This window comes from Accipiter gentilis, chromosome 24 (genome assembly GCF_929443795.1).
Source record: "Accipiter gentilis chromosome 24, bAccGen1.1, whole genome shotgun sequence".
Lineage (NCBI taxonomy): Eukaryota > Metazoa > Chordata > Aves > Accipitriformes > Accipitridae > Astur > Astur gentilis.
In genome coordinates, this window is record NC_064903.1 from 4,684,998 (window position 1) to 4,708,785 (window position 23,788).

Here is a 23,788-nt window from a genome sequence, read left to right on the forward strand (position 1 = left end):
AATGATTGTTCAATGAAAGGCACATTTTCAGTATTCATGAGGTGATCACAACAGTTTTCATGCAGCTGTTCTAATGCAATAGAAAAATTTAGAGGTGAGATACTTACAGGTCACCGCAGGATTTGAATGTGATGACACTGGACAGTGGGACTTTGACCTGTGAAAACAAACACAAACTAAGCAATAGAAAAACAGAGAATTCAGACTTTGATTTTTTTTTTTTTTCCAGAGAGTGAAATACATGGAGTTTTTTATTAAATTATTTCCAAATTTCTTCTAAATCCCTAATGTAAACTGAATGTTAGCTATAAGGACTTAGCCCATGAAGTGATAGCCCCGAAATATTTCAAGAACAGTCCCTTAGATTTGACATGCTGTGCTAGGCTTCTCCTCAAGTATGTCACAGTGACTCTTCCAATCTTGAAATGCTCTTTAGAAACGCTAACCAAAATGAATGAATGAATGATTATAAAGGTGCATTTTCAAGGGAGATGGTAACAAATCGAGAATGCCATTTGTAATTGGAACCACTAGATTAACATATTTATAGTTTTACTTCAAAATACACAAGTAAAGGAGTTCTTCTTTTCAATTGAAGTAACAAAAGGGTATGTTTTTAGTGTTAAGGATTATCTCAATTACTTTCTTCTGCATGGAAATGGTAATTTCCTCAAATCAAATGTACAGTGTTTAAATCAAAATATGTTACCCTTATGCAATCTCTGGCAGTCAGTAGGTTACTAGAATATTATCCACAAAGAAACCACTGAGAAAAACAAACATGCAAACCAAAAAACTCAGATGTGAGTCTTGATGATCAGAAATATTTCTAGATGTTAAAGATTGTAACTTCACATTTTGTAACAGTTAGCAGAAAAACATAATAAGCAACAGTACTTCTTGAATACTATGACTTCTTTTATAGTTCAAGAAATACTAATTACTTTACTCTTTTAAAATACTTTTTACTTTGTTTAAATAATGATCACGATAAAAACAAAAGGTCTGCTTTAATTGCTGTAATGTCAGATAGGAGGGACTGAGTTAATATAGATCATGTGAAAATAAGAATATCAGAAATAGTGAATGAAAGAAAGAGTACACGGGAGGGCTAACACTGCTGTGCCAAGAATTGGGTGAAACTTTGTTGAAGCTTGCACGTTTATCAGCTGCTTTTTATTCAAAATGAATGTATTTATTTTATACATGAAATAACTGTGACAAAAATCATCACCACCAGCAGGCAGCCTGAAGGCCCTTCCCTAGAGAGAGAATACAAATGTGGGAGATAAGAAGAATGAGAAGACATACAGTTTTGTTTAATGGAATTTGTGTGTGCATGGACACGTATCTATATAAATACCACTTTCCTTGAAAGCAGAGGATACCTCAGGAGGCCTAGGAACAGACAAATCATTCATCAATTTACAAGGGAACCTACAGGTTTAAAAGGCCTGATTTTGAACTCATCATTCTGTTACAGTGAAATTCTATTGACTTCATTGGAGTAATTTGATTTATACATCTCTGAAAGGAGAATTGACTTTTGCAACAGAAAGTACATTAGAAAATATTATGCTGGAGAACATGAATTCTACAGAAAGGAAGCAGTAAAACTAATGAATAAGTAACTATGAATAAGTGAGATACAGAGTGCTACCACTTCCCACAGATTCAATTTTATTGAGAAGCTTGCTGGACTTGGGGTTCAGGCTTGCTAGTCTCCTCTAACGCCTTAAGGATACAAGCAAGAGTTATGGATGTGGTGCACATGAGCTGTTTAGCTTTTCCTACCACACACAAAAGGAAAAAAAAACGAATCTGCAGGACTGAATACTTGAAAGCAGATTGGGGTGAGGGCGAGAGATGACTCCAAAGTGCCGTGAGGATCAGCCTTACTGGGGCTCCACTCACAAACTGCCAAAGATGAAAGTAACAACTGCAGTAAGAAAGGTTTTGCTGGAGCTCTGCTGGCTTTTTGCAACAAAGGGTAACATCTGCTATTAATTAACATTCTATTTGTATCTCTAGGATCTTTTAGGACAACGTATTTAGTGCTTTTAGCAGTTACAAGTTGATAGCACTGGAGCACCAGCACCTTTAGGGCAAAACACTGGCATTTGTCAGTTTTTTCTTTGCATGGAAAAAGAGAAAGATAAGTGCACCAAAGTGACATAAAGGGTGATTTTATAAAACTAGTCACAGAAAGGAGGATCGATGTGACATTCATGGTGACATGTACAGATCAGAAGCACTGGAAGATATAAGGTTAAGTAATTTAGGCACTGAGTATAAAGAATTCTAATACTTCTAGGGAAAAAGGAAAAAAATACATTCAATAAATAATACTATGTTACAATACTGAAGAAGGAGAAATACTTATGACTGACATGCATATGTTTATAAGCTGCAATAGTCTACTGCAGCTAATGAACATTCTTTCAAAACAATAGCCAAGACATTACATGAGGCGTGACTAAAAACATCCAATATAATGTGATGAGATGTTTCCACCTGGAAGAGTGGAAGTAGTTGTTGGCCATCTTAAGATTAACAGGTTCTTTTACAGAAGTTAGAATGGTAAAGGGCAAGCAGAAGGATTCACTATTTTTTGCTGCTCACAAAGATTAAAGAAAACAGTTCTTCAGTCTTAGGAGAAAAGAACGGTATATCTCTTTTCTCTGAAAGGAATAGAGAGATGGCAGCTTCAATGCTATCTCAGCAGTGTAAAATACCAGAGCAAGGGAGCATGAACCTAAGCTAAGAACTGGCCATTAGAGGAATGGAGGTGGAATTCCTTCACACCAAAAGCTAGATAACATGCAAAAACATAGCAAAAGCAGCAGCTAGAAGAAATTATATCATTTCACAAGAAAATTAAATAACATCTGAAAAAGGAAGCTCAACACAGTCTTACATCAAAAGGAAGATCAAAATTTATGCCCGCTAGCTTCCTTACATGGGAGCATTTCTGTCATCCTAATCAATTAACATTGTTAACAATCAATTAACATTGCTAACATTCCCCTCTTTTCTGAGATTTCTGCTCCTTGCATTAACTAAATTTACATGAAAGTTTCATTTTTGTATTTTTAGGTGAGATATGAAATCAAGTGCTGACCACTTGGGATGGTTAAAGATCTAGTGCAATTCTTAGTAATTGTGGTGTCCTGATCAGATTTTAATTCTCAGCAATTGCATTCTATCCTCCTAATTTGCTCATTCATTTGAAGATTAATGATTACATTTTTTCCTAATACACCTCAAATGTTGTGTCCTATTCAATTGTTGCTTGGTGTCATTAGGGGTGGCTGTATGATTGCACTGGCTAAAGAGACACCTATATATTGTTCTAAATTTATTAACTTCAAACTCTTAGAGCTAGCCCTTTAGACTCTTCAGAAATGAGAAATGCTATTAATACATATGGTTGCTCTACACTAGTGGAAAACATTTTGTGAAGGAGACCAACTACAAACAGCCATGTCAAAAAACATGTCCTAAGGCTTATTATTAATGTATCAGCTAGCATAAATCACTGTAGCTCCACTGACCTCAATGAAACCATGGTGAATTTATATGGAGAATACAGCTATGTAAGCTACATCTTTTTTTATCACTGTACAATGGAAAAATACATTCAAAAAGCATAGGATATTACATTAACATAATATTTGAGGAACATTCCAGCTCACAGAATTAAGTTAAAAGAATTCCATTAAAAAGCTACTACTAGTCTCACCTTTCATTTATTGCAAGTGCTTTGATCCTTAGGTTTTTAATTAAATAACTTTTCTGACTCCATTGATACATTTAATGTTTTTATATCTAGTTAGAAAACTGTCCAGTCCTACATATTTAGTTTGACAAATAACATTTTAGAATACATGGTGGCTTTTTGGTTTTCTTGTTTGTTTGGTTTGGGGGGTTTGTTTGGTGGGGGCTTTTTGGGGTTTTTTTGTTTGTTTGTTTGTTTTGGGTGTTTTGTGGTGTGTTTTTTTTAACACACTGATGCCCAGTTTTGCAGTGCAAGCTCCATGCACAGATGGTTTAACAGGACCAAACCTTAAATTTGCGTAAGAGTGAAAAATGTCTGTAAAACAATGTTAATTTTAAAATAACACAGATTGGATTCACAGTATGGTAAAATTATAACATAGCTCAAAATATGAAACAGGGCCAGGATTCCAGTAACACAACATGTGAGGACCTTTTGTCTGCTGGCTGGTATCACATCCTGAGATGAATTTTTGTACAAGATTTTTTAGAAAAGACTTCAATAGGGGCTTGATATATGGAACAATAGCAGGATATGGCCTCTAACTGGTAGGAACAATTACTGTTCTCAGACATGTGCAAGTTAACTTTCATTAACTTCACTGGATTTTGTGCACACTTTCTGGCCTAGATTCAGAGCTGCATCTAATTTCTCCTGGGGACAGCTGAAACAGGGAGCGTACTGAAGAACAGTAACTATTCTGTCGAAGCAGAATATACTGAGGAAAACTTACATGAGCCTCAAGAGTGTGATAGGCCAGTTTGGGAATAATGTGCTAAAGTAATACAGGCAAACCTACTTTCTTCCCAGCTACACCCATAATGCCTTGTAGGCTGCAGGGCAAGGGAAGAGTTGTCTAGACTGTCTCCACAACGGGTGGAAACTCCTCAAACCAAAGGAATTCTCAGCATGTAAATCTTCCAATTTTATGGCAGGCCCATCCAAAAAAGATCATTATGATGGGAAGATACAAAGATAGAATTTAACCTTTGAATTTTGGGAGATGTAAGTACAGACTCTTCTCTAGAATAATAACTAACTAGAATAATAACTAACAACTTCATAGAGATGCTAGCTGTTCACACTGTTCAATTTTTGGAGTTTGGTTTTTACAGAATTAACTGTGGTATAATGTTTCCTTTAGTTCTAAGAAAGTGGAAAATGATATATTTTCAAAAGAGGGCTTTCTGTTTCCCTTTCTTTCATTCCCTAGCTCTGACTTTTCTACAGACTCAAGCATAAACTACTTTGTGTCACTTTCAAGGCCCTTTATCCACCCCTTATCTTTCGTATCTTTCCTCAACTGGCTTTCTTCACCTATTATTTAAAAGTCAAACACTTCTGTGATTTCTGACAGTTTCCCCATAAGTATGTGCAATGCCACATTAGGCTGCACGTTCTCATTTTTCACCGCTACTGTTTAAGCTGCCCAAGGCTATTAATTATCAATTTTGTATAGCCACTCCAATAAGCCAGCACAGATTTTTGCGCAGCCCTCTGATAAACCAGACTGGAGAACCGATTTGGCTGAAAAATAATCGAGGGGAAAGAATAATTGTTTTTCAGCTTGATCTTCTGCCTCACATCTGCACAAACAGCTGCATGAACACAACAGAATGGGTGGGACAGGAAAGAGAACAATTAGCTGAGGTAGAGCTCCTTAAACCAACATTACTACTACTGCAGAAATGCACATGGAACCACAGCCTGAACGTGCTATTTTAAGTACCCTTTTAAATCCCTCACCTGTCACAGTGCCTATTAAAAGAATTGATACGAATAAGGCAAGGATTATATCACTCCTGCTTACTGATGCAGCCCAATTTTGGCTCATTGTTTCCTTGATCTGGTTGTTCTTGGCTTGTGATTGTAAGCTGCTGAGAACATAGATCATCTTTTAGTCTGCTTGAGAACAATCTGACTTTAGTCAGTCAGTACAAATTTTACCTTGGATTCAAAAGGAATTGGATCGTGTCTGTTAGTATACCATTTCCCTCAGATACTAGCCATTCTTATTTTTTTCAGATGGGCAATCCTTCAGAGCACCTTTGGATCACTGAAAAATACCTTTCTGCAAATAATTGTATTTTTCTTAACATCATATCTCTAACGGTTCTTTTCAAGAATCATGGGTTGTGATTTTTAATTAAAAAATTAATTTCAATCTCTCACTTGTAGCAAGTGACAACTCTAAAATCACTGGGGCTTTAGAACATGAGGTGAGCAATAGTGCTAAACAGCAGGAGTCATAAAGGAGAGCTACATCACACCTAATTTAAACTGATCTAATTGCACTACCATACTGACTCTGTTCGTACTGCTAAAAGAGTTTGGTTTTTATACTGAGTTCACTCAGTACATTTGACTGCATATGAGGCACAGCATAGTCATCAACCAACAGGAGAAAACCTGCAAAAGTTAGCAAAATACAGAAGTACTATATGCATAAAGGAACCGAACACATTCAGGGTTCCTTTTAGTAAGAAATTTAAGGGTCCTTGAGACTTAACCGAAGCAAAGGGCCAATGAAACAGATGCCGCAGTTAACCGAAGCTGTCTTAGCCAAAGAATAAACTCGTCTTCAAATATAAATGGAAATTTTCCACTGAGCTATGAAAAATGTTTTGCGAGCCTGCAGTTCTCTCCACTTCAAGATACTGACAAAAATATTTGGTAATACAGTTGTGTCTTCCTGATTCCACTAAACAATAATTTCCACAGTTTTGTTTGTACGTTTGCTGTTGTCTCTAGGAAAGAGAGATTTCATATACATTATGACATTGCACTGAGGTAAAATAGGAGCACAACTATAAGCAAATACAGCAAAGAACATCAGCAGAGGTAGAAAAAGTAAAGTGTTTTTAATGAGTAATATATTCAATTTACCCTTTCATTCAGGGACAATTGTATTACAATATTTAATTAAAAAGTGATCGCTGTGCACTATCGGTAGTCTTGATACTGCATAAGGATATCAGTCCTAGCTCTGAGACTTACACTGAACCTTACAAATATCTGTCCCAGTGGAATAAATGATTTGTATTTGCATCTGCATCATAATCTTTTGCAATTACTTGATATTTTTATGAACGTTGGTATTAAATAAAGTAGGATGGTTAAAAAAAATAGAAAAAGCCAGAATTCAATACCTGGAGAAACTATTTTCCCAAAAGCAACAGAAGGTGTCACTGCTAACTGATTTTAAACAAATGAATCTCATAAGTGGAAAACACTGCCTTTGTTTTGAGAGAAACTTGCAAGTTGCTTGAGAGAGGGTAACTGGGTTCCCTACTCAAGCATTCTCCAGCTCCAAACATAAACATGACATTTAAAAATGGAAAAGACTGCTTTACACCATCTAATTCTTCTCCTTTCTGTTTGCTATTATTCCCTGCAGCTGTTTCACCTCAGGCTATGACTCACAAAGCAAGAGAAGTTTAGGCCAGTATTTGGATAGAAACCCTCAAAGGGCTTTTTAACCCATTAGTATTAGAGCTCTAGTAACTGGGGATTTTCTCTCCAAATCCATGATAATTCAAGATCCAGACAAAATTAAGACCACGCGGATGCTGGAGAAACCATTTCCAACAAGAAATATAAAACTGAGTCTCTAAGTAGTTTGTGACTGTGAAAACTTTCTGTAGACTGCATTTTAGCTTGACTAACTGCATTTTAGGCTGACTGTCTCTCTAAACTTGCGATATTATTTTAACTCTATGTGGCAATCCTCACTCCCGTCTTACTTGATATTGCAGTGTTGCTATTCTATGTTAAACAGCTGTTACAGCCCAGGCCAGAGATGGCTGCATAACACCAAGGGGTGAGGTGTTATTTTCTAAATATACGTACATGCAGCTTTTGAAGTACTTTATGGCCGTTTGCAAGTCTCTCCATAAATTCAGATATATCTATACGTGAGGCTAATACAAAACACATTTCCCCTCCCAGCCCGGTAGCTTGGTAAGCTTAATTTTAGATGTCTGGAGCACTGCAGGAACTCACATCTTTTCCCTCTGGACTTCCCATCCCTAGAGATCTTGCCATGAGGAAGCCTGGGCTGCAGGCACGGAGGGCCGTGGTCTCACAGGGTCACAGCCACTTGCCCTGTAGCTGAGGGCCTACTCTCTGAGCTGCTACTTATTGGTTGTGAATCGCCAAATCTGTAATTAAAAAAAAAAAAAAAATTATATATTTATAAAGCCCGTGGCTTTTAGCCATCACTATTGCATGTTTAATTGGTGCATCCATGCGCTCTCCGCAGGCTCCCAGCCTGCCGACTCCAACACTTTTCCCCCTCCCTCCTCTTCCCAAGAGGAAGGCATCTCAGGTCACTTGAATTATTTAGCGGGGTGTTTTTAACCATCTCAAGGGCTTCGCTTCTGCCGCGCGGCTCCTGCGGAGCTCGGGTTTGTGGGTTTATTTTCATCTATTTATTTTTTATTATATTTTTTTCCCTTTTTTTTTTTTTTTTTTTTTTTTAGCACGCGGGGTGGAGTTGCTCCACTTCCCTGGCAGAAGGAGGAGAGAAAAAGCACCGGTGGGGAAGGCGAGAAGGGTGGCTCGGCGTGTGGAGGGGAGGGGAAAGGCCGCCAGGCCCCGCCGCGGCCGCCACACCTGCGGGCCGCGCTGCCCCCTCAGCCCCGGCCCTGTCAGCCGGGGCCACTCACCGGGTCGCTCTAACGCAGCTCTCTCTGTCTCTCTCCCCCCCACCCCCCCCCCCCTCCATCTTCCTCTCCCTCCCGCTCCTCATTCATTCTTCCCCCTTTTCCCGCCGCCTCCCTCCCGCTCCCTCCCCGTTGCAGGCGGAGCGGGCCCGGCAGGAGGCGGAGCGGGCCGCCGCACGTCCCCCGGCCGGTCGGCCGGCCCCCCCGCCATGGGTCGGAAGCGCTGCGTGGGGGGAGACGGCTCCAAGATGGCGGCGGGTTGCTGCGGGGTGAAGAAGCAGAAACTCTCCAGTTCCCCTCCCTCGGGCTCGGCCGGCCCGGGAGGCGGCGGCAGCGGCTCCCGCTGCGGCGGGGCGGCGGCGGCGGGGGGGGGAGGCGAGCCGGGGGCGCTGCCCCCGCCGGGGGGCCCCCGCCTCAACGGCCTCGGGGGGCTGGCGGGGGGCGCCGCCGGCTGCGCCCTCTCCCCGCCGCTGCCGCCCAGCTGCGGCGGGGGCCCCGCCGGCCTCTCCCCGCCGGCCGCCTCGCTGCTCTCCTCCCCCGGCGCCGGCTCCGGCGGGCCCGGCTGCAGGAAGATGGTGGTGTCGGCCGAGATGTGCTGCTTCTGCTTCGATGTGCTCTACTGTCACCTGTACGGCTACCAGCCCCCGCGGAGCCCCCGCTTCACCAACGACCCCTAGTGAGTATCGCCGCCTCCTCCTCCTCCTCCTCCTCCGCCGCCGCCGCCGCCGCCGCCGCCGCCCCAAGCCCGCCCTCGTGGGCGCCTCGTGCGCGCCCGTCCCGCCCGGCTCTCCCGGCCGGGCGCCCTGCCGGCACCCGCCTCCTCGCCCGGCGCCTTCCCCCCCGCTGCTGCCGCCGCCGCCGCCGCCTCCCGGCCCCTGTCCTCGCCTGGCCCCGGGGCCTGGCCCGCGGGCGCCCCCCGCCCCGCGGCCGTGCGGGCGGGCGCGCCGGCCGCGCTGCCCTCCCGCGCCCGGTTCTCCTCAGGAAGCGTCCCGCTCCGCGCTGCCCGGCGGCCGCCGGCTCCCCGCGTTAAGCTGCGCTGTTAACCCCTTGCCGCCCCCCTTCCCCCCCTTTCTTTTAGCCCGTGGCGCACGGGACTCGCTAGCGGCATCTCCCCTCCCCGTTCCCTGACACCTCCGGCCGTGCCGTGACCGCCCCGGCAGCGCCCTGCTCCGGGCGAGCCGCCTTTGTGCGAGGGCGTCGTGCCGGGCTCCGCGGGGCCCTGGCTCGGCGGCCGCGTCCGACCGCGGGCGCTTCGCGCTGCCCCTTCTCCCCGCTCCCGGTTTGTGTCCGGTAGCGCCCGAGCAGACCGCTCCGTGCTCGTCCCACCGATAGCCCTTACGGGGACCCCTTCGCTAGGCAGCCTCTCCCAGCCCGCGTGTTGTGCGTGAGGACGGGCCTCCGCTTCGCCGACTGTGGTGGATGGTGAGTAGTACCCGCTGTGAGAGACCCGTCGTGCGAGTCACGGATTTGTGAGCGCCGGTGTACCGGTACGTTCCCCGTGCCAGGGCGCTCGTAACGCTACTTTGGTCTCAAACTGCGCAGAGTCCTTGCTTTGTAACGACCGACACCTGAAGATCACCCAGCGTTAGACATCCCGAGTCCCCGCGTAATCCACCGCACCAAATTCCCAGAGTTTTGAACAGATCGCATAAACACCTGTTACTCCCATCCTCCTCTGCCTCCCAAGGCTCCTTGCAAGAGCATCCACCAAGGGCCTGCTTCGTTCCCGTCCCTGGCCACTCTTGTTCGGTGTTTGTCTTGAACCCCGTGCCCTCTTGCCTTCAGAACTGACCCGCCAGGACGGCGTTGCCCAGCATTTCAGCACCTGCAGCCTGCCTGCGCCGGGGAGCTGGGCGTGCTGTTGCAGATAGAGTTCAGCCACTTCAGGGAGCAACTTCTCTCTGACAGGAAGTTACTTCCTCTTAGCTGGGAAGAGTTACCGAGGCGCTGCACGCTCCGAGTCTGTTTGAATGCAAAGTTAACGTAAGGCGTTGTTGAAATTAAGTTTCCACTGTTTTACTTTGCTTTTAAATGGGATGGAGCTCATGTGGTGAGTTTCCAGGATTCAGCTGAGACTCGAGTGTGTTGGTCCACCAGAGTGCATGTCACTTGTTTCCTCTTAGGTATAGCATGACTATTGAATGAATCTGTGAGAACCCACCCATACTTTATTGGTACTTAACGAATACAATTTTTCCGTGTATGTCCTAGACCCTTTTGCACCCTCACCAATGCAAATGGTTATCGTGCAGTCCGTGTTTCATTAATGAGATGTAGTGTATGCTTCTCGGTGTTTGAAATAATGTCATGTATTAATGATCTTATTTGGAGTCCTTGCTGTTCTAACACCCAGGATCTATACATCTCTTGCATACTTTCAGCTGCTGTCATGACAACCCAGCTCTGTGGATTCCTACTTAACCTGCCACCCCAGCAAGTCTTCCCTATATGCTCTTCATAACTCCTATGTGATTACATCAGAGTACCAATAATGAAAGGAGGGCAGGGAGACTCCACTGTGAGTTTCTTTACCCAGGTCTTTTGTAAATCCATGTCTGTCCTTTTGTAGATACCAACTGTTTAGGAACTGCTGCTCTAAGTAGCCATTTTGCTTTGCATTGTCCTGTATCTGTTCTCCATCCCAGATCACTACAGGTTACAGCATAAGCTTTGTGCTGTTTCACTCTTGCATTGCTGTAAGAGAGTTGAATTCTGTCTGTCTCTCTCTGTAATGGTATTAGCTTATTGTTGTTACGTTTTTTAATTGTATTGCAGAATGTTTTGTTGAACAGCTTAGTGCTACTGTCTCTGTTTTATTAGTGGAGGAAACTGAGGCAGGGGTGAAGATGTTGCCGCTGAAATGTTTTCCAGGAAGCACTTTGATTCCTCTTAGTAACCAGTAGATCACTTCACCTTTCTTCTCCCACTTCTTACTTTAACAAGAACACAGTAGCAAATTAAGTAAAATTATTTGTCTTTTTCGAAAACTCACATGTATGGTTAAGTGTTCTTCAGATTTAGTTGCTAGACCTGGTGAAAAGTTGCTGCGTCAATGGACTTCTGAAAATGGCACTGCCATTCAAATTAGTGATATCATTTCTGCTTATTCCCATGCTTGTGCCAGCATGCACAAGGTTGTACAGATTGAGAAATGATCTAATCATAATTTTATTTTTCTCCCTGGTTAGTTTTCACAGAGATTGGTTCCCTCTAGTTCGTTGCATGGCTTCACAAACACTTGTGCCTGCACAAGTGTGAGGTGGGAATAAGCAGACAGATGGCAGAACTGCTGCTTTCAGCAGCCTTGTGAGCTGATTATGTTTGTGCAGTTGGGGAAGCAACTTTGAAAAAGTTGTTCAGTATTACATACAAAATTCTAGGTCGGTGAATAAATTGCTCCTGCTAAGTGTTCAGAGGCAGCATGACTTCTAGGATTCAAAAGATTTGCAGGCAGTCTTATCGATAACTGGGTAGCTCACAAAAATACGATGTTGTCTTTGAAGCTGAGCTTCATCCTGTATAGCAAAAAAACCTGAATGGAAACTGGCATTTTTTAGTGAATCTATGTTGCAGCTTTCTGCCTGGAATCCCTTTGGAGGTTCTGTCCGTAGACCAAAATATTTGTTCTAAGAGTAGTAGTCTAAAATAAGTGTTTTTGTGAGAATTCTAGAAGTATTTTTTTTAAATTACATTAATTACAAGGAGGATGAAAGACCTGTAAGCAGGTATCCTCACACAAGCATGACTCATATTCCTTGCAGGTCTTCGAACAATGAAACTGGGCACGATCAAAGAAAAGCAGGTGGCTGAATCACTTGGACAAGAGGTTCTGGTGTGTTGTCTTTTGAACAAAACCTGCTTGTGACACCTCCAGATTTTTGTAACTTTGATGCCAAGATGAGGACCACGCCAGGGCTCCAAGGGAAGGAAATTCGGAGCAGTTAGTAGGAATGAGATAAAATGCCTGTTTTGAAAGGGTCCAGGTTTTAGGACTCGAGCACAGCCCATACATGGATGAAATAGTTGGCATTTTCATATCTCTGACTGTAGTTCCTAAAGCACAGGCTGTGGGGTGTTGGTCGAGGCTATTGCTAGGGAGCTCTTGGGTTGGAGAGAGTGACTCATGGAGTCAAAAGAAGATAGCTGGAAGAAACGGAATCTGTCCAGCAATGTCTTGGTGAGAATCAGCTCAGCAAATCCTTCCAGCCTTCCTTGTCTCTTGTAGGCTTCCATTGATCTGCCAACACTTTATTCTATCACTGTCTTAATTGAAGAGCTTTCTTCTACCTATAATTTCACTTCGAGTTGCTCTCTAAGCCACCCCTTCCCTTCTTCACGGGGTATGTTCTGCAAGGCATGCACTTTCCCTTTGCCTTTACCAGTGTGGCTCTCAAACTACAGGTGCAGAAGGAATGTAAAAATCATCCAGGAGGTGTGGAAGCTGATACAAAGTTTGAAAATTGCTGCCCCAGACAAAAATGCTCACTTATACAAAGTGTCGTTCAGACACTGTTCTTGCAACACAGTTTGAGTAAAGTTATGGAACACTGCAATTGATTAAAAGCAGGTTTTCTAGAAGTGGCAATGGAAATAAATTTTAAGGGGATGCAGGAGAAGTTGTAAAAATGTTTTACCCCACTCATTTAGGGAGAAGGAAAACCAAGTAGCCTTTTTTTCCTGTGTTTCTTACCTTTCTGACAAATAACTTGCATCCCTTTACTTCCTTTCTGGTTTGGTCTTGTGCAGCACAACCCATGCCTCTGTGACCGGTGGAAAGAATACCATGTCCCGCCTTCCATTGTGGAAGTGGAAAAAGGCCACCCACCAGTGTGAAAGGGCTCAAGGTTCACGCTACCCACTACTATTTTTCTTCTAGTAGGAGAGTGAGCATAAGTGCAAGCATGTGCAAGAAGGTTGTGACAGGATGGGAAGGGTAAGTGTGCGAAGAGGAGCATAGTTGAAGCTGTGCTGTGGGGAACGAGGACTTCTTTTCTTAAAGATTGTCACATCTCTGGTCACTCTGAAGATTTCCCGTGGCACACAGAAATCACCCTTCTGAGTTTTTGATGCTGCACAGTGTCTGTCTCAAGCTCTTCAGCTTGCCTACTTAATTTTTATGTTGACATCTTTGTGGGGAAGTCTTATAGTCCCTTCCTGAAGGCTGTCCGCTAGTAAGCAGCATTATTTTAGTGGTGACTACACATACTTGACAAAATTTGTAAAGGGAATCATTTGTTCTGCCCCTGTCATCTAGTACGTGGTAACCAAGAACGTGATTTTTGCAGCTGGAATGGCTAATGTGGCCCGTGCCCAGCTTCCCGTGTGGCTGAGGAGCTCTTGGGAAAGGTATTTACCGCGAGCGCCTGGCATCAAATGCCTAGATGGTGGCTTGCTCATATCCTCCTCATCTGGCAGGAAGGGGCTGTGCCAGAGGCATTAAATGGTGTGCATAGCTGATCTGCGTACCTGTGGTAGATGGTGCTTTAGGGAAGCATCAGACCTGCTGTGCCTGCGCAGGCTGCCAGCCCCGTGCACGCGTGGAGGCTCCAGCCATCAGACAGAAGTGTTGCTGGCAACCACGTTCTTTGCCACAGAAAAAAATCTGTATGGCTTGACCATCTTCTGTGATGGAAGGCCTCTGGATTAAAATATTTTCTAGGTGATACCCAGTTTTGGCCTAAAGGCTTAGCTTGGAAATCCATCAGTTCCTTTCTTCATTGATGACTTGTAGTATTTTGCAGCAACTGTTTCATTTGGCTACAGGACAGAGATACAGATATGCTGTGGTGTTGATGTGCCTGACCTTTGTATTTCATTGTGTTTTCAGATCTAAGATCTACCAGTTTACATATTCTAGAAGCGTATGGAGTGGCAGTACTATACTACCTTAATTCTTCATTAGAGAAGTTTGGAGACATTTAAATTTGGTTTAAAAATGTGGAGCTAGCTAATCTTGTGCCCGTTAGTTTACACGCTCTCAAAGTTGTGATTCTGCTCAGAGTGAGTGTAACTTGGCCCTGTAGTAAAGAAATGGTTCTAGGGTTTGTTACTGGCCATCCAGTTTTTTGCCTTAGTTTCTGTGTCTTGATACTATGTTGGCACTAGTGGTAGTGATTTGCTAGTAGATTGAAATTCAATTTAGCCTGAAATAGTTTAAAATTTTCCTGTACAGTCCCAAAGCTGACTTTCTTTTTTTCCCCAAAAATATTAAGTTACTGTCTGATGCTTTATTTTAAGGCATTGAAGAAAGATTAGGCTTGTCTGTAGGTGTATACATATGCTTGCACATACATGTAAATAAAAATGTTAGGCTTGCAAGTTCATAGGATTACATGCTTTTCTCAATTTCTTGTTTCTTGGCTGCAGCCTGACTTCCTGTTTTAGTCCCTACAACTTATTGTAATGTTTAAAGTTGGAGCCTTGTGCTTGACTCCTTGCTTGCCTTGGTATATGTTTCTGTACAAGCATTTTTGTGAAAATTTTCCTGGAAGCTTACCAAAGTATGAATTTCATATTGTCGTTAAAAAAACAATGTTCTTCCTGCACAGTCGTTACTCAGAGTTCAGCTGTACCTGTTGACATTACTATTCTTGACGTCAGAAGTTTGAAATTTTGTTGTTTCCCTGCAGGACTTAGTTGTATGGCAGTGGAGACTTACTTGAGTGGCAGACTGTGCAATAATTTGTATTTATTGTCACACTCGGTAACATTACACAACAGCTATAATGATTGCTTGGTCATGGCTAAAGATCAACACCAGTCATAAAACAAAAAACACAGCAACGAAGCATGCAGACAGGGAAGTGTTCTCTCATGTCTGTGTGTCTGACTTCATTCTGTTTTTCATGTGTATGTTGTGGTTTTGTATAAGCTTCAGTATTTTCTTCTGACTTAACATGGTCTTTGCTGTTGAATATTAAATGTTGGAATACGAAGTGGTGGTTCTTTCAGAGTGGCATTCTGTGGTAGATGTTTATAAAATACAGTGCAGTAGAAAATGTGTATTTTGGCTGGCAGTGGCAGTGCTCAGCATGGAATTCCCAGCATATTTGAAAGCAGGACTGGTGAATGCATCTTGGTACAGCAGAGGAGGAAAAGGGATAAAGCTGCCTGGCTTCAGAAAGAACTTACCTTTGCCAGTAGGTTCTTCTTCTGATATGATTGGTGAATGGAGAAAATATTGCTACGATAAACTCCAAATTAGGTTAACTATAATTTGGGGGCTTTTTCCTTCATAAGCTCATTTCAGTGAGCTGTTACGTCCAAATGAGATAGTTTCTATTAGTACAGGAGATCACATCACAGACAGTCTTAAGGATGGACCCTGGTTTTGTTTCTTCAGCTAAAAGCAGTAACCACAAAGTTATAATAAATGCTCTGATTCACTGCAATACTAGTTTTGCAGAAGTTAATTGTTCTCATACCCCTTGTTAGGGTGAGTCGTCAGCAGCCACCTCTCCCTGTGCCATCAGTCTGGTCACTCATTGCCTCCTTTGTTTTAGTTACATTCATGTCTTTTGTCATGTTTTCTTTTACTCTATCTTGTACTGAAGATAACTTGCTGATAAAGTTTTCTGTGGATTTTGCAAATTCAAATTTTGACATTGTTTTTGACATCATATATTCCTATTTAACCTGTCTGCCTGTGAGAAAAATATCTTTTGGGTCTGGATTTGACTTACTTTACGTGTGCATCTAACTCTGATATTCTTTGCTAGAAATTGTTGAGAAGTTAATGATTTAAGAATGCAAATATTTTATATGGAGTTACTAAAAGAGTGCAAAGCTCTGCCTCTTCTTCAGTTGTGAGTTAAACACATTGTTTCTTATGACAACTTTATAATTGTAATGTTATCTAGCATTGAATACTGAACCAAGAGAAATCTAACGTTGGCATTTATGTTGTCGTATCTGTTAAGAAACAAGTGTGTGGACAGTTCTGTTATCGAGCCCTAAACATCCTTTTAACTGTTCATCTCCAGACAGATAGGGAGTAGTTGCTGTTGTTGACAGCTAAGAGGTAATCGGGAAGTAAAAGTTTGGAAGACTGGGCTAGCTCGGGTTGCTTAGTTTACAGATCTAGGCTGTGACCAGTCGATGAATGAAATATATTTATCTAGTCTATAGTTTTTGGTTCTCTCAAGGCTCATGCTGTAATTAATGGAGCAAGCTCAGTATGCCAAGCTGTCTGTTTTTACATTAAGTACTTGTTTACAGTTAACTGCAGGTTTTCCATAGCATCAAATTATTGTCTTCAGAAGTAGAAGTGCTAGTATGCTAACATAGAAGTTGTTTGAGCCATATACTGGTGGTTTCTGTGGTAAGAGTCTGTATGGAAGGCAGGAAAGTTGCAAATTACTTAAAAATAATAGCAGACTTGTCAGAGTTTGGCCAGTACAGAAACTGTTGCTAGGCTGGAGGCCAAAACAAGTCCAGTCAGGCCCTGACCCTCATTAGCAAAGCATTATGAAAATGCTTGACCTTTTTTATGATGTTTATGCTCCTACAGAGCATACTACTACTCAGTTTAGCATTGCAAAGTTTGCATTTAAATAAGAAGATGGGGTAGCTCTACTCCAGTTAATTCACAAATTCTCAAAAACGTGTCCTTAATAACAAAGCATGTTACGGAGTGCAATAGCTATAAAATGGAACGTAGCTGTTAAGTTGGTCCTAGTGCTGCATTCAGATAGCATGTAGTTAATAATTTGAACTTGAATTGATACATTATCTAGATTTCCTTACTATTTGGTAGTGCTGTGGTATATGCTGACTTACCAAAAGCTGTGGTGTTTTTCAGTTCAGCACTGTAAACAATAGGTATCGTTCCTGGGCTACTTGTATGACCTTTTAAAAAACCCTTCATTTTCGTAGCTGGGGTCTTGTCAAAAGGGATCAGCATAAAGGGCTTCATTTGTCAAGTGGGGGACCCGCCTGCTCCACTGACCATAAACATTTATTTGGCGAGATATTTGTTGCATTTGTCTCATCTCTTTCTCATCTCTCATCTCAGCTCCTGCTGTCCCCCTAACAGACTGCACATGTGTTTCTATGCCTTATAAGATATGCCTTAAACTTTTGTGATCTGACTGGGCTTTGATAGCTTCCTGGAAGGCAGTGCTTGTTGTAAGTATGTGAATATTGCTTTGCCATACTGAGTATTTGCAGCCAAGGTTATTAAAGTGCTAATTTCATGAGAATGACATCTTACGGAATGCAGAACAGCTCCACTGAGTTGTGGCAAGGTCACTGGGACAGCGGCCATATAGAGATGTGTATATCTTCCCAGAGCACTCGTGCCTTTCTGGGAGTGAGTTCTCACAATCCTTAATGCCGTAGAAAATCTCATTTTATGCCCTTCTTCTCATTAGCTTGAACTCTGTGACATTTTTGGCAAGGTCCTGCCTAGGGCTGTGGTGTTTGTAATATATGAGCTATAGACATACTCCTGTAACTTATGCTTCGCTGGCACAGGGTAGATTCCAGCATCTGTGATACTGCCTCCTCTGCTGGGTGGGAGTTGGAGTACATGTTTGAAACAGGAGAAAGGAGGGAAGGATCCTTGTCATAATCCTCTTCTAATCAGCATCAGAATTATATCTGCTTCATCCTTTCCAGAGTTAAATCGCTTTCCTTGTTTTCCATGTGGCATTTTCCACAGAGATAAGAATTGTGTGGATGAAGCTCTAGAGTTCATGAGTTTTAGGTGTATTATGAAAGGTGGAAAAAAGCGTGTGATCCTCCACTGATGGGCAACAATGTGGGCCAACTAAGTAAATCTGGTTGCTTCCAGCCCATTTTCCAGGTGACTGTAAGAATATAAGGATTAGGTGCCATGCCATTTTCCTTACCCACTAAGTGAACACAAGGATAAGTTCAGCTGCCTGTGAGTGACAAGTTGCAAGGTAGTTCTTTTCAGTGTAAATAAGCATGTTAAAAGATTGACTTTTTGGGAAGACGATGTGCTAGGTAGAGGTCCCTTGCAAGCTTTATAGGGAGAAAGAAAAAATTTCTGGTCCTCAGTACTTTGACTGCCACATTAAGCAGACAATGAATGCCAGTTAGAAAAGTGTTGCACCAGCCTCCTCTAAGTATTCTTTCTGCAGAGAGTATTGGAGGCTGAGGAGGTGGTTGAAAAACCCACAGAAAAGGTGTAGTCATAGTGAGAAGAGAGTGAGGAGAGAAGCCTTCTTCAAAGACTGCTGCAGTGCCTGAAGGTAGTTGAGTAATTCAGGTGATGCATCCCATAAGCATGAGAGGAACAAAACTTCAGCAAGCCACTGGCCCAGATGAAAAACTGCAAGCCAAGCAATAGAAGGCAAGTTCTTTAGGCACAGTGTTGTACAGTTTTCCAAACTCTGAAGAACCAAATGGAAATGTAATATTAAAGCTAATCCCTATCAACATGCTGAGAGAATGAAATTCTAGTGATTAGACTCACTCTTCCTTAAGAAATGGGAGGATAATTCTGGCTCTCTTTCAGTTCAACTGGAACTGAAAAGTAAACAGATAAGAGGCAGGTGGCAAAAATCTCACGTGGGATACTTGCCACCATAATATCTGGGTTCTTGTAAAATACTGGGAATAAAAGTTGAAAGAAAATAAAGATTGGTGCTGTTTATTTGCAGTGAACACTGGATAAAACCAAGCATTGAAAAGAAAGGGTTATAAAGAAGGATAAATAGAATACAAATTACCTTTCTCTTATTTCACAGGAAAAAGATTGAAGTGAGACAAGTATTCCCATGTACACTTACCATTGTGGTTTCTTTTCACCTCAAGGATAAATTATTGGCGGTTTGCTGTGCTTGGATTGTATTTTAACATAGAAATCTAAGCCCCTGCAAAAAGTAGCTCCCAGTAGTGCCTTTTTTTGGGAGAATATGAAATCTGTGCTTCAGGTTATTTGGTGCCAGCTGCTTTTTTTCTTTTTCCTTTTTTTTTTTTTTTCTTTTTCCCCCCCCCCCCCCCCCCCCCCCCTCCTTTTTTTAATTTTGGAGGATTTCAAGGTGTTAAGTTTTTTTTACATATGTAATGTAAGTGGCTTGGAATAAGCTACTCAAAGACTGCCTACTACCCTATGCCTTTCTGCTAACTTGAGTGTGTTTTCTTCCTCTGTAAATGTGTCAGAGATGCTCAGCAGCAGATGAGTCTTATTTGTCATAAGCTGAAAGTAGTCACACTAGACAGGATAGATGAAGGTAGAAGAAGATGATGAGCACACTGGTGCTACAATGTGTTTTATGCTAAGTGGTTGGAAATAAGAAACTCTTGTCCCTGCTAAATAAGTGGGCTGTTCCTGAATGGTTCCTGGTATGGTTTCAGTAAATTTTTGCAGCCTGTTTGAGACTGTCAGAATTCATAAATTGAATTATGGAGGCTATAGGTCTGATTATTTCTGAAGTTTCCACTGAAATTTTGTCTTGGTTTAAAAAAGTGTCCTTATTTTCTTTTTTGTCTAGGAAAAGTGCTAAGCCATTTAGACATGCTTAGATATGGTTTCATCTTGAAAGTCCATATGCTACAAACTGGAGATGTGAGATATTTGCTCTTCCTCTGAGCAGCAGTCATCTAAATGTATGGATCATCACAGACATCTAAAAGTTAGGCAATATAAGCATAATACGCCTTCTTGGTTGTCACTTTATGTAGAATGTTTAATGGAAGTTGCTCTGCAGGAGAAAACTGGAGCAGTCTGGTGTGGTCTCTGACATTTTGACACTGAAGTTTAGGTTTCTGGAGATACCAGAAATTTCTGGGAAGAGGCCATTGCAGAGAGGTCAGTAATCTTCAGGTGGTTCCACAGATAGGGCCTCTATTTGCTTTTAAGTGATTGGATAAGTCTAAAAAGAAAGAGATAATCTTACATTAAAACATTGATTTGCCATTGGACCATTGAGTGTTTCTAGAGTTTTGGAGATTCTGTCCGACTTCTCTCCATGCAAGTTGTTAGAGGAGGCAAGTGTGAATTGAAGGATAAATCACTGCAGTGAGGTTTGGAAGACTTGTGTTTTGTTCCTGACCATGTCATTTTGGTGGACAAACCTGGATGAGACCCTCAATCTCTCTACCTTTTGTTCTTACTGAAAAATGTAAGGTACCTCAACCTACTTTTCTTTGTTAAAGTAGTAGAAAGAGGGACTATAGAAATTGGCTATTGTTGCGATTCTTTCCTTTGAGTGGATTACACTGCCAGGAAGCCGTCCAGACTCGGCTCAGAATATTTTTGCCTAAATTGGCAACTTGGAGTCATACACTTCTTTTTTTTTTTCTTTTTTTTTTAAACTGTTATCCATTATATCTGAAATTAATCATGGTTGTATTAAAGTTAGCTTGAATCCTTCAAAGGCAATTGTTGCTTCTCAATTAAGTCACAGAATTTTCAATGAGTTTTTTTTTTTCCATTTGTTTTTTTTCTCGGTTTGGGTCCTCCTAGTCACAGTATCCTCCCTGGTATTTTTAGGCTACTGTTCAGCGCATCCTTTCTCTGAGAACAGTTTAGACAGTTTTAAGTCTGCTAGCGCAAGTCAAAGACAAGACCTTCCAAAAATCATATTGTATAATTGTTTCTGCTCTAGGCATCCTGTTTGTCCTAGTCACGTGAACACCATTCTCTTATGGACATTTTAGAACTGGGAGAAGGGTATGGTTACCCATTTACTGCCCTGTTAGAGCCAGCAAACTACGGTTCTGTAGTGAAACAAGATTCCTTGATTTACTGAATGTTGAAAAATGGAGGTGAACAGAAAGAGAAGGTAGAGTGGCAAGGAAGGTACAAGCAGTGACTGTATAATGACACTTCCCAAAATATTTTTCTAGTCTTCAGCAACTTGCAGTTTGGGATGTCTTGAGCCAGAAGTGATGTCTTTTATCAGTAATTTTCCCCAACACCCCACCCACCCAACAACAGGTAGATTATAATGAAATTTTAATGAGGCAAAGTTGGGAGGAAGATCAGAATGCTCTACAGAAATGATTGAAATACTTAGGGGCTATACTGTTAGAAATGGGATGAAAATCAATTTTTTAAGAGAGCAGCTTCATGTACTTCAGGAGTAATTAAAAACTGATTTTGTAAGTTAGGAGTTTGTTTCTCTCCTTAGTGGTTTCCAGGTGTTACCAGTTGAGTGCCAGTTGTCTTAGCCTTCATTATGCTATAGATATGTAAAGGGCAAGTGGCTATTTTAAAGAGAAATTATCAGTAAAAACAGGAATATATTAAATACAATTTTACAAGAGAGTGGCTGAGATCTTAAAAACTTCATGGTTCTGCTACTCTCAGGAGAAAGACATTTTCTCTTTGCAGAGCAGGGCAGCCAGAGTGCCTGGAAGAAGTGTGAGATCAGTTTGCAAAGGAAGAGGAGAAGAGCTAGGCTGCTTTAGAGGATCAGAACAATAGCTGAGAGGTACAAAATTTGATTGGGGGTGGTGTGTATGTATATGTGTGTATACATACTGGTGTATGTGTATATATGTTTGTGTGTCCATATGTATGTGTATATAGGAAGAGAAAGACAAAGGCACACAAGTGTTTAAACTAGATGCCAGTAGTGCCAGAAGAGCAAAAGAATACAAAATGACTTTGAGTAAGATTTAGAGTGCAAGGTTTCTACTTACTGGAGCAGTATGGCTTTATAGTAACCTTTAATAGGATTAGCGGGGGCAAGCAATCCAAATAGTTTAGATATATTTCTCATCATAAAGTGATCAAGATCTATGATGCATTGCCTTTGGTAGTGAGCTTAATAGATTTGATAGTTTAAAAGGTCCCTCATTCTTTCTGAGTTCATTGGGGTGGATTTGGGCTTTAGGTATCAGTGTGGGTGTTTTTCCCTTCTCATGGTCCTCCTGTGGAAGGGGACTGATGGATGGCAATAATCCTAGTCCCTTAGAGGCTTCTGCTTTGGTAGTATGTTCTAGATTGAGAAATCTTCTGGTGATGAAGTTTTCAAGAATGAAAACATTTGTTTTGCCATTGCAAGTTATCAGGCTATTGTGACAAAGCATACCTTGTCCATATCATATTATTGTCAGTTTATTTCTAGCTTAAAAATTCTTTTTTTTTTTTTTTTAATTGACACTTGCAGATGTTGGTAAATTGTTCATGTCCTTTTGTACAGCCATAGTAGTTAGTAGTGATCCACAGATATTTCTGACAGAACATTCAGGCCTGGCACTAATGGCTTCTGTGGCTGAATGTGGGGATAGGTCTTTTAAACTGACACTGATGCTTTTTTTTCTTTTAAAGAGAACATTATTATTGGAGAATAGTGATGATAGATGAAGTTTAATATCTCTAAGGACTGTTAGATGAACTGTCTGTAGGCAGCTTCTGATAGAAAGTGGGATAACTTGGTTTTGAGCAGATTATTTGTTTCAGTATGAGTTCAGAGATACCCAGGTTGGCTCTCTGTGACCTGTTTAGGTCTAGCAGGATTACTAACTTAGTAAGTGGAGGTTGTTTTCTGATAAACTGTTTTGCTTTGGCAGAGAAACTGTTCTTTCCACCATCCTTTTGGCTTGAGTAAGACTTTTGTCTTTCTCAAGGTGGAGACAAAGAGGCAAACGTTGGTCAGTAACAGAGCTCTGTGGAGGTAATGAATTTGGAGAATGTTATGCGTATAAATAATTTTTCACTGAATTGGAACTGAACCATAACTCAGTAATGGTTCATGTTGAACAGGGAATGGGGTATTGCTTTTCTGAACACAGTATCTTTGCTGTTAATAAGGGTTGCCAAAATAAAACCTAAGGAAATGACAACTCAAATGGCAAACAAAGCATTTGTTAAGCAGTAAATTTTTTTAAACTAGTGATACTGAAGAATTTACTGCTTGACTTCAGCCAACTAAGAAAATGGCTTTTGATTTGTATAGCAATTCATGACAGCAAAGAAATGGAGCAGTTTAGGAGCACAGGTTTTATGAAAGGGAGTAACGGGGAGCTGAAATGACAGGCTCACCCTGACGTATCTGAGGAAGTCAGGGCTTCCACATTTACTTTGAGATGTCAGAAGATTTCAAATTGATGGGTTTTGAAATTGTGGTATGTGAACAGCTTTTTAAGCAAAGATGGGTTTTGGTGGGTTTGTTGTTTGTGTGTGTGGGGGGGTTTTGTTGTTTTGTTGTTTTTTTTAAAAGACAAACCCAGACCAGCACCAGCAAAGTGAGAGAGCAGGTGATTATTGCTTCCACAGCTGACAATATGTTTATTGTTTGTCAGTGTTTTTAAATGGTTGTTCTTCTGTTTCCGCTCATCTCAGTTGAGGTTTCCCCCATCAGCTGAAGGATGGTGACTGCTACCTGTGTGTTGGGCTTGGATGCAGTTGAGAGAGTGGCAGCTTCTA

General features: G+C 41.7%; 1 protein-coding gene across 3 annotated transcripts in view; it reads left to right on the forward strand.

Moving 5' to 3' along the window:
• Positions 1–8,649: 8,649 nt before the first annotated feature.
• The window catches only part of AMMECR1 (AMMECR nuclear protein 1), an 80,551-nt gene continuing 65,412 nt past the window's right edge, over positions 8,650–23,788 (forward strand). For all 3 annotated transcript variants that reach the window (XM_049827830.1, XM_049827829.1, XM_049827831.1), the window contains exon 1: positions 8,650–9,118. In XM_049827830.1, coding sequence (XP_049683787.1) covers positions 8,652–9,118 — 467 coding nt within the window. In that variant the 5' untranslated portion in view covers positions 8,650–8,651. The remainder of the gene's footprint in view (positions 9,119–23,788) is intronic.